Source organism: Phoenix dactylifera, chromosome 12 (genome assembly GCF_051530095.1).
Source record: "Phoenix dactylifera cultivar Ajwa chromosome 12, Ajwa_hap1_PhDact_Kaust_v1.1, whole genome shotgun sequence".
NCBI classification, from domain to species: Eukaryota; Viridiplantae; Streptophyta; class Magnoliopsida; order Arecales; family Arecaceae; genus Phoenix; species Phoenix dactylifera.
In genome coordinates, this window is record NC_143201.1 from 26,873,482 (window position 1) to 26,884,203 (window position 10,722).

At 47.7% G+C, this 10,722-nt stretch overlaps 1 protein-coding gene across 1 annotated transcript; it reads left to right on the top strand.

The window, feature by feature from the left end:
• The first annotated feature begins 690 nt into the window (after window positions 1–690).
• LOC103701313 (gibberellin 2-beta-dioxygenase 1-like) lies at window positions 691–2,765 on the top strand. The gene is made up of 3 exons (XM_008783367.6): window positions 691–1,439; window positions 1,592–1,937; window positions 2,284–2,765. Exons 1-3 carry the CDS (start codon window positions 1,036–1,038, stop codon window positions 2,521–2,523), a joined length of 990 nt encoding a protein of 329 aa, XP_008781589.4. The 5' UTR covers window positions 691–1,035; the 3' UTR covers window positions 2,524–2,765.
• Window positions 2,766–10,722: the final 7,957 nt, after the last annotated feature.

A 10,722-nucleotide genomic window follows, 5' to 3' on the forward strand; every position in this document is an offset into this window, starting at 1 on the left:
AACCCAATCCCATATCTCGACTGGGGTTTCTTGAGAAAGGTATTCCATTCAAGCAAGTGAACCTCGGACCATCAAAGCCAAGATCAACCAAACCGTTGTTGGTGATGGAGTTTTGGAACTCTCTAACCTTCCTCTTGTTAGAGAAGGTCTTCCCTCCATCTTCTCTTATGGGTCATCAATACAATTAAAGTCCCCTGCCACAAGCAATAGATGTCCCTATTGAGATAGCTTGGCTATCTCTTCCCACAAGATCCTCCTCTCCCTGAAGTCTGTGTTACCCTATATTGCAGCTAGGATCCACGGCCTGTCATTGCCTTCAGAGATCACCATCACCACATGTTACTCGCAAACATTAAAAATGTCCAGATCACCGCACCCTAGCCTCTAAGTAGCAATTATCCCATCTGACAGATCACGAGACTCTACTGCATAGAAGCCCCATGATCTAGGAAAGACTTGCCTAGCACGTTGTAGACTCCTCTCATACAGACGGGTCTCGAAGAGAATACATATATCCGAATTATATAGCTGCACCAACCTATAAAAGGCCGGGGCAAAAGAGGGCTTTCCCGCCCCCCGACAGTTCGACAATAAGACTTTCATCAAGCATCCTAGGTAGTAGCCTGGACCCCCCTCCTCAGGTCCTGAGTCCCCTTTGCTAACCAGCTCTCCACAGACCCTATCCTTCATGCTCTGTTCTCCCTGCAAAATCGGCTCAAGAGGTGGAATAGCCACTCGTGTGGGTCCTGTGGGCCACTGCTCAACTCGGCACAGTCAGGGACTGGGCCGGCACGCAGGGCTGGGCGCGGGCACGCAGACACCACCACCCACCCGGCGAGCAAGCCCCTCTTCCTAAAGTTTTCAACCCCTTGTTTTTGCCTCGCTTTCTCTGCAGACACGCTCCCACTCCACGCTGTTCCTATCGACAGGTGGACTCGACCTGCTTATATATACCCGGCAGCCCCTCCTACACCCGCTACCTCGCACCCACGCCAAGACTGCTCTGTTTTCCTCTGTTTCCGTTGTCATTGAGCCATGGTGGTCTTAACCAAAACAACGCTCGAACAAATCACGCTCCCAATTGCACCCAAACCCAGCACGTATTTCTCCGGTATTCCCGTCATAAACCTCGCGGAACCGGGCTCCGAGACCCTCCTCGTGAGAGCATGCGAGGAGCTCGGGTTCTTCAAGGTCACCAACCATGGGATTCCTATGGAGCTCATGGCTAGGCTGGAGGCAGAGGCTGTGAAGTTCTTCTCCCTCGCCCAAGTGGAGAAAGAACGAGCAGGGCCTGCCAATCCATTCGGTTATGGAAACAAGACCATTGGCCGTAATGGAGATGTGGGCTGGCTGGAGTACCTCATCTTGGATGTCACTTCCAAGCCCATGTCTCACTCTTCACTAGCCTTTCTCGAAGAACCTTCAGCAAGCTCCTTACGGTGAGAACAGTGCTTAAAAATATGGATCTTCTCTAATGAAGTCTTCATAAAGCTGACGAACTTTTTTAGTCGGCCTTTGGCAATTTTGGTTCTCTATACCTTCTAACGTCTTAAAAATTCCCCGTTTTTCTTCTTGGTGGGTTTTGCTGCAGCTCTGCTTTGAATGAGTATGTATCAGCTATGAGGAAGCTGGTCCGTGAGGTTTTAGAGTTGATGGCTGAAGGGCTAAGGATTCAGCCGAGAAATATTTTGAGCAAGCTGGTCATGGATGAGGAGAGTGACACAGTGTTAAGGTTGAATCACTACCCTCCATGCCCCCACCTTCAGGACCTGGACTGCAGCCTGACTGAATTTGGAGAGCACACAGACCCACAGATTATTTCAATTTTGAGATCAAACAACACCTCGGGGCTGCAAATATCTCTGAGGGATGGGACTTGGGTTACAGTTCCACCTGACCAGGATTCCTTTTTCATCAATGTTGGTGACTCCTTGCAGGTAACGAACCATCCCTTCCACCTTCCCATTCTGCTCACAATGTTCTAAACTCGATGTTCCTAGCTGTCTCAACCAAATTGGCCCCAGCCTCACTATCCTACTAATAAACTATATCCGTCTCTCCTCCGACATTAACATAGGAAGTTGCATTCAAACCATGTCCTCTGTTCCTTGGGAGTTTCTCTTTCTTTATAACATAACCAACTTCATAGAGCAGTCAATGGTACATGAATCGGATAAAAGAAGGCTTGTCTCCGTTCTTTAAGGTTGCACGGGAATCGTGATGGTGTTGTTTCCTGTGGGTGGTGGGAATATGTCTAATGGTCATACTGTGGGCTTGTTTCAGGTTCTCACCAATGGGAGATTCAGGAGCGTGAAGCACAGGGTTTTGGCCAGTGGTTTGAAATCCAGGGTCTCCATGATCTACTTCGGGGGGCCACCTTCGGGAGAGAGGCTGGCACCCTTGCCACTGTTGATGGGAGAGGGGGAGCAGAGCCTCTACAGGGAGTTCACATGGTGCGAGTACAAGAGCTTCGCCTATGGAACAAGGCTGGCTGATAACAGGCTGGGGCGGTTCCAGCGGTAGGAGGGTCGCCGCTGACATCTCATGCATTGGCTTTTTCCCTAAATGGGCCAATTGCTCTGGTCAACAAGGCAGTCTCCGGAAGGTCGCCCATGTTTACCTGTCAACTAAAGATGGAAAACAAAAAGATGTTTCCTTTCTCTTTGTTCAATCCTTTCCACCCTACCCTTCCTTTCTTCTATGCTGCCGGCCATTTACTTTTGCATGGAATCGCAGAATGCAAATGGATCGTCGATGTCAAGTTATAGATGGTTCTTGCTTCCCTATATTTTTAGCTCTGTTTTCTTTCTGATGGAGATATCTTTTTCAACTATGACAGAAAAAAATATCAAACAAATGATGTGTCTGGTTATCATGGGACATCTAATCATAAAAAAAAAATAAGCTATTAGATTTTAAGAAGATTATCAATAGATGGTTTCACTTGGTTGAGGTCTCCCAGTGTTTTTATTTCATGCGGACTATCTAGGTTCGACTCCAACTCTACTCTACTCTAGTGTTTTGATGGATCTTCCTCCACCTTAATCCTCACAAGAGGAGAAGGAGAAAAAAGAACAGAAAACTGGCTTGTTGGGCTATCCATGTTCCAATCTGTCTGGCCATGTATTACACTAATTGTTCTTTTGACATCAAATGGGTGGTTAAGATTTGTTTATATGACAAGGCTAATATGTTAAACAGAATGGAGCAAGTCTGGTCTCTTCACAACTTTTGAATCTAATGGGACAGTGACAAAGCATTAAAAGGTATTAAATGTAATAGATGTCTTAGACTAACCATCCTCCATGGAATCTCTCTCCTTTTACTGAAAGGTCAAACCTTAGCTACCCCAATCACAAGGTCAGTAACTTAGACCCCAAAAAAAAAAAAAAATTCCCCACTCTCTAAAAGACTCTAGTATAACAATAAATCCCTGTTGACTAGTCTCATAACAATCAGACCAATAATTTCAGGGTTGGAGAAATGGTCGGAGCAAGGGATAAAGCAAGGCAAGCATCTTTGCAATTGGATATATGGGATGTTGTTGCTTAGTATATATCTATATAATGTCTATGATTTATTTAAAGAAAGTTACTGCTGTATCGACTCTTCTCTTGAAACATTCAATCAATTATCTCTCTGCTGAAAAGTAGTGAGAGCATTGCCACAATCCAGTTAATCCAGTTAATTGGCACTCCTCCCATAGGGTTCTGGTGGTGATATCTTCATCATATTTCTCAAAAAGAAAATAACTAAAGCATTACTTTTTTTTTGAAGTAGTTTAGCTTGTTGATTTCTGAGAGATAATGGTGTTATGGGGAATTGTCGATCAACTCTAGTGGTTAGATTTCCGTTCGCATCTTTGTAGAAACCTACAAGTCCTCTACTCCCACAAAAAAAAAATTATAAGTCAAATATCATATTTATTTTTCAAAGAATGCAATGAGGCATTCAACAATGAATATTATACTTATGAAAAAACAATTCTCGATCTTCGATCAGACACTCATTCAAAAAAAAAATTATTTTAAAGAAGGAGAACAGGTGCAGGTGGGAGACTATCTGAAAATTGGCATGAGGACAGGATGAGATCCAACTCTGTATATCAACACAGGAGACTTTTTAACTCAATTAATTGGCACACCCTCTCATTTAGTCCAGCTATGTCTCATCAAACTTGTAGTCCTCTTTGTGTACTTTATTCATATTTATGCTTTTATTTTATGAAAATATACATGTTTGTGTTCTAAATGTGATTATATATTTATTTTAAACATGTTAATGCAAGTTATATACTTGATTGTGCTTGTTTTGAACAAAATTAAACAAGCATTGCCATGTCGATGCATGGACTCGTATATGCATGACTTTGCATGTTGATGTGGCAATGCATCATTGGCTAGGTTCAAGCAATTTGCAACCAAGTTTCCATTTACATCCGCCACCTCTTAAAAAGGGGAATATCTTTTCTTCAGAATTAAATGGTCATCAAAATGAGATGTCGAACATAATTTTTTTTATCAATATATCTTGTCCTTTAATGGCGGGCAAATCAAGGTCAAAATTTAAAATTGAGTTACCAATCCCTGAGCCAGTCCCTGCTTATTTCTCCATAAGCGTCCTATCCCCCGGATCACAATAACATAACTCAATAGTGAGATTAGATTTGTGAGAAAAATAAACTTGGATGGGAAATTTCGGAAACAATAACAAACTTTTTATGAATTAATAAAGGCATACAAGACTCATCAGACACAGAACTATTGATTCTCTCCAAGAAGATTCTTTCAAGCGCGAGATGATAAACTGCGTGAGTGGAGTGGACTCGGACACGAGGAAACCAGGCACCCTTTACCATTCACCAATATTAAGACTCAAGCTACGAGGTTAATTTTTTGAAGCTCAAATTAAAGCAGTAAAACAACACCATGATAGTGCTCTCCGTCACTAGAGTCGAGGACGAAACTAATTGTTCACCGTAACTCTTCCTCACAGTTCTCCGAGGATTCACTATAGACTCGTTTGATTTGTAAAAAAAAAATTTCTCACCAATTTTTTTTTTTGGTAAGTTGATGTTTAGATACAAATATCTAAAAAATAATTTTTTATATTTTGTTAATAATAAAAAAATGACACATTTCTAATTAGTTTATATTTAGTTGAACATTTACTTTTCTAAAAAAATTATATAAAATACTGGTTACGTATTTAATTAATTTTTTTTATCACATCCTATCTAAAAGCTTAGAAATATTTTTAGAATAAAAAAATATCCTAATTTTCAGCCGATAAAAATTAAATTTTTTTCCCATATTTTTTTTTCATAAAATAAAAAAAATATTATTTTTTAAAAAATAATCAAACATCAGATATTTTTATATTTTAATATTTTTTTATTGATCATATTTTTTTTCTTTCCTTCGTACACCAAACGAGTCCTGTATAAAAAGTATTAATTGATTCCTAGAATGACTCAGACACTACTCCATCATCTGATTCCAAACACCTCAATCAAACTTCCATTTAACTAGGAATTCTGGCAAAACCATGACGCAGCCCCTCGCACGTGGTGCAGGTATTGTAGGGTATAATTTCTCCAGAGCCACACGTTGTCCTACGACTTAGAGCCTGGTTAAAAAAAAAAAAAAAAAAGCAGCTGCCTGCGTGCCAGAAGCCGTGTCGACGTCCGTGCCAAGAGCCTTCCCGTGGCCCGGGGCGTGCTCCCACGCGAGGCAACCATGCCGAGGACGCCACGCCGTGAGACAGCGTGCAATCAGCGGCCAACATGTTCACCCCTATCACGTGGAATCCGCGACACGGTAACCTCGCTTCACGAGGCCAATGCGTGGTGGGCGCCCGGTCAGGATGAGGTACAAACCCTACCTCGCTTTTATTACATGACATGCATGGTCCACCAATGGATAGGCATCACCATGAAACACATGGACGAAATGAAGAGAAGATGAATGAACAAAGTACTCATGAAAAATTCTTAGGGGCGGCTTCACCACACACGAAAAGTTCGTAGGATCCATCACGGTTGATTTTCCAATTTGTAAATTAACTCGTGTTTGATAACAAATCCTCTAAATTGTACTAACCATCTCTTATCACATGATAAACCTCGTATCCACCCCATGGCACTGCTCCATTCTTATAGATAGAGTTCATCATTAGCCAATCTCAAGCCTCAAAAATATTTATTTATCTTTTTGGCCTCGAGCCATGCTTACTGAAATTTTGATATTTATTTGCCCAAATCCAGCCCGTGACCAGTTCTACTCATAAGTACAAATAAAATACATTTTTATTAGGCAGGCGAGCTAATCTACTACGTGTATGCTTGAAGGCCACTATATGGATGCGCCTTCTTCTATAAGGAGAAAAAGTACGATAACATAAAAAAAATTTGAATGAATGAAATGGGAAATAATGGTGGTGGTTGAAAATTATGCTTGGTATCTCCACTTCTCATAGGTATAGACCGAAGGATTTGTGCTATTAGGCAAGATAGCTGATATACCATGGGTTTGATGGGTGGCCCATCTTTTTGAGGTTCTCTTATCTCTTATATTGACGGTGCTAGGTGTTGCTGGAAATTGGACCCGAGGGCAATCTTCGGTCGAGGAAAGGGAGCGGCGAGTTCTCACGGCGGGGCGGCGGTCCGTCGGCGAGCGGCGTCCTCCGTCTGGGGCGGTCGGAGAGATGGGACGGCGAGTCCACGCGGCGAGGCGACGATCCGTCAGCTGGCGGCGTCCTCCGTCCGGGTGCCTGCACACGAGCCGGTGGCCGGGTTTTCCGGCGCCGGCCCTCCGACGCTCAAGTCAGGGAGGGGGCAAACAGTGTAGAAAGGAGATAAACAGTGTCTGTAGAGTGTACCCCCCTCCTCTCGTGGGGCCAAGGCCCCCCTTTTATAGGCGGGGGTCGGTTTACCTGCGATGTAACAGGGCGAGGCCGTAGTACGGCTCGGCGTGTTGTTCAGGTCGGCGCATGGTCAGGCGAATCATTGCTCTGATGTCGGCGGTGGGGGCGTCGTACAGCCCGAACTAGCACGCTATCAGGCGAATTATTGCATTGGTGTCGGAGTTATGGCCGAGATCGGAGACTTATCATAGTTGACTAGACTCTGCTGGGCTGATTTGCCGTGGAGAGCTGAGAGTCCGTAGATGACAGGAGCCATGCGCATTTATGGTGGAGTAAGCCGGAGATCCGCATTTATTGTGGAGTAAGCCGGAGATCCGCATTTATTGTGGAGTAAGCCGGAGATCCGCATTTATTGTGGAGTAAGCCGGAGATCCGCATTTATTGTGGAGTAAGCCGGAGGGTTACGGCGACCATGCGCAATAAATGCCAGAGGGGCGTCGGGGTATGGTCCTCGGCCAGACCTCTGAGGCGCACGGCCGTAGTAGGTGGCTGACAAGAGTAGACCTCGAACATCGGGGTTTTTCTTAGGTCGGAGGTCTCGAGGTCGGGCGTTCCGAAGTCGGACGCCGACTTCGGCCGTCCGGGGTCGGAAGTTGTACGGCTTCTTAGGGGCATTTATGTCACTTGGGAAAAAATCTTATTCCCCCCAACACTACCCCCCGACTTCCGAGTTCGAGCGACTTGTGGGCTCGGACGTGGGAAGTAAAGTCTGTCACTGAGGTTGGGGGGCGAGTCTCGTCCGCCCCCTTGCGCTTCTCGGAGCTTTCATGGTGAAACCTGCGCCCTTTGGCGTCTCGAGGCTGCTTTATTCGGTGAGCTTATGATGAAGCTCGCATCATTACGCTTCTTGAAGCGGAGATGGCGTCTCTTGAATCGCCAGGATCGCCTTACGGCGGATTAATGATGGGGGTCCTCGAGCTCGTCGAGGCGGTGCCTCAATCCCGTAATCGAGGCTTCTTGCTCATTAATGAGTGTGCCGTTACGGGGTTTAAAACGGACACGCGGCGTGACCCAAGGTCGGACGCTTCCGATTTCGTGTTACTGGATCACAATTCCGGAGAGATGGAGGCCACATCGAGGCTCCACGTGTCCCAGATCTTATTAAATGAGGGGAGCGGGGCAGCGCCCGCTCGTTCCTCAAGACGATTTGATTTTGCAGACCCATGATGAGGCCCCGAGATCCGATGGGACAACGCTTCGATTTCGCACCCGATTTATTAATCCGGAGTGAATACGGTGCCTCGGCTTCCGAGGTCGACACGTGGCGCAACCCGATCGGGGGATGGGAACCGACCCCATCGATCTGGGCCGTCAGGGGGGTCTATATAAACCCCTCGAGGTTGCCCTAAAGGTCTCGTTTGGCTGCTTCTTATTTTTGTTGCCTTTCTCCCTTGCTTCCTTTCTCAACCGAACCTTGTCGTCGGTGCCCGGAGCGATTTCCGGCGATGTCCAGTAGGTTTTCACCCTGTTTTTACTAGGGTTTCCTCTTTTCTTCTCCTCCCCAGCTTCTATTTTCCGCTTTTTTTAACTTTTATTTCGTTCTTCTGTGGGAATGGGTTTGGGTCCTGAGGAAATGGGATCGAGCCTGTCGGGGGAGGAGTTGGAGCTGATCCGCTCCCGGTTCTTCTTCCAGCCCGGGTTTCGTCTTGAAACTGCGGGGCCGGAGGACAGGGTGATGCAGCCGCCCCCAGGTCGGATCGCGGTCTACCGCGAGACACTTTGGGCTGGCCTGCGTTTTCCCGCCCACGAGTTCGTGAGCCAGCTGCTGGCCGAGTACCAGCTCGCCTCGCTATAGCGGAGGGGCTCGGGGAGGAGAAGGCCGCCCACGCCCTAACTAGGTCGGCCTTGCGCGGCACGGAGGCGCGCTTAAGGGAGGTCCAGGCCGAGGTCGCGGCCCTCAGGTATGAGGACGGGGTCTCCCGCCTCCGAATCGAGCAACTTGAGGCCCGGGAGAGGAGGGCACTCGAGCGAGCCGAACATGCCGTGGAGCTCTTCAAGGAGTCGCAAGAGTTCCGCGACATGTTGGAGGAGGAGACAGTGGACGGGTTTCTCCGAGGTTTCGAGAACTTCCGGGCTCAGATGCGCCGGTACTGCCCTCAGTACGACCTCTCGACGGTCCGTCCGAGGGAGGACCTGGGCTGGGGGTCCGATGTCGAAGCCCTTCCCGCTATCCTGACATCCGAGGTGGGAATATATGAACAAGACCCCGCCGAGCCTTCGACGGGGGTGGCCGAGGCGGTCGGTGTCGTGGAGGCGGCTCCAGCGGCCGAGGTGGACGCCGTCCCGGAGCCGGTGCTCGAAGCTCCTGCCCCCGACCCCGAGCCTGTTCCGGATGAAGATCATGAGGTTATCGATGTGCCGGACGACCCCCCGGACGTTGCTCCCGCCGCTTAGGACTTAGCGTATTTTTCCTTTCTTTTTCATTGTATCCGAGGTCGGCTCTTAAATGGTCGACCTCCAATTTTATAATCGGCCTTCGGCCTTCTGTTAATGAAAAACACTTTCATCATTATGTGTTTGCCTTTCTTTTTTGTTGCGAACGAGGCTAGAGCCTTAGCTAACTGCCTCGACGACCTCTAACTTCACATCTTAGTTTTCGGGTTGCTTAACGAAGTTGTCCCCTTTTTCCGGGCTATGTCTTAGCCTTCTCGGGTTCCAGTCATTCCGACCAAGAGGAGGTCCGAGTCTTAGGTTTTTTAGAAAATTCCTCTAAGTCCCATAGCTCGGATCTAAGAATCGTGGAAGTCATCACGCTTAGCCTTTAGGAAAATCCCAAGGCATCGAGGTTGGGCCTTAGCCCTTCAAGTAAGACCGGACTAGGTCTATGCCTGCTGCTATTCGGGGATTTTAGTCGGGTTTCCGAACTTAACTCCGAACCCCTCGTAGGGAGCGCGGGCTAATAAGTAAGTCGTCATCGAAGGTTTTCGTAGTTATCGTTCTCGGACTCTGCCGAGATCTCGGTGAGCAAGGCTGGGATTTCCAAAAATTGCCTTGGTATCCATGTTTGGCTGATACACTCGTGGTCGGAACCACTTTCTCAGCTAGATATCGGAGTTTACGTAGAAGAGCCGAGTTGGGCCCTAATTTATGAAGCCTTCGTACAGATTGCGGAGACTTGACGAACGGAGCCTGCATAATGTAGTTAGGGGGTCGATCTTAAGCCGACCCATTGGAGAGGCCCGACTTTGGGGCGAGATAAGACTCCAACGTTGGGATTCCGCTCAGCAATATGTAGATAAAATTTAACAAGGAGGGCGTCTAGTTGGATGTACCTCTTGCATTCTCCGAGTCACGCTTCGCATGGTGGAGTAGGTTGCCTCCTTTCCTCGTTGACCTCCGGAGTCATTTTGACTTAAAGGGGGGCTCGGGTTTCTCATGGACCCAACAGCGCCCACCGAGGTTGAGAGGATTTGGCGAGGCTTTATTGAATTGTAGCTCTCTGGAGGGAGTTTCAGACCCCATGGTAGGACCTCGGGCGCCTCAACCTTGGTCGAGGGATCTTGCGTCAGGTCGGCGAGTCCGTGGACGCTTTGCTGACCTGTGGTGCCTCCCGTGGTCGAGGGAGTTTGGGACTCTACGGTCGACCCTCGGGGCATCCCGACCTTAGTCGAGGAATCGTTCGTCAGGTCGGCGGGTCTGGGCACGCTCTACCGACCTGCGACGCTTTCCGAGGTCGAGGGAGTCTGGTTCTCTACGGTCGACCCTCGGGGCATCCCGACCTTAGTCGAGGGATCGCTCGCTTCGGGGATCGGGGATCGTCGACCGCTCCCGGAGGTCCACTTCGTGGCGCCCCGGGTG

Excerpts from the sequence above, each read along its gene's own strand:
- LOC103701313 (XM_008783367.6), top strand. The coding sequence starts at position 1,036 with ATGGTGGTCTTAACCAAAACAACGCTCGAACAAATCACGCTCCCAATT. Across the intron at positions 1,440-1,591 it reads CCTTCAGCAAGCTCCTTACG|CTCTGCTTTGAATGAGTATG; the intron begins GTGAGAACAGTG and ends GTTTTGCTGCAG. Across the intron at positions 1,938-2,283 it reads ATGTTGGTGACTCCTTGCAG|GTTCTCACCAATGGGAGATT; the intron begins GTAACGAACCAT and ends GGCTTGTTTCAG.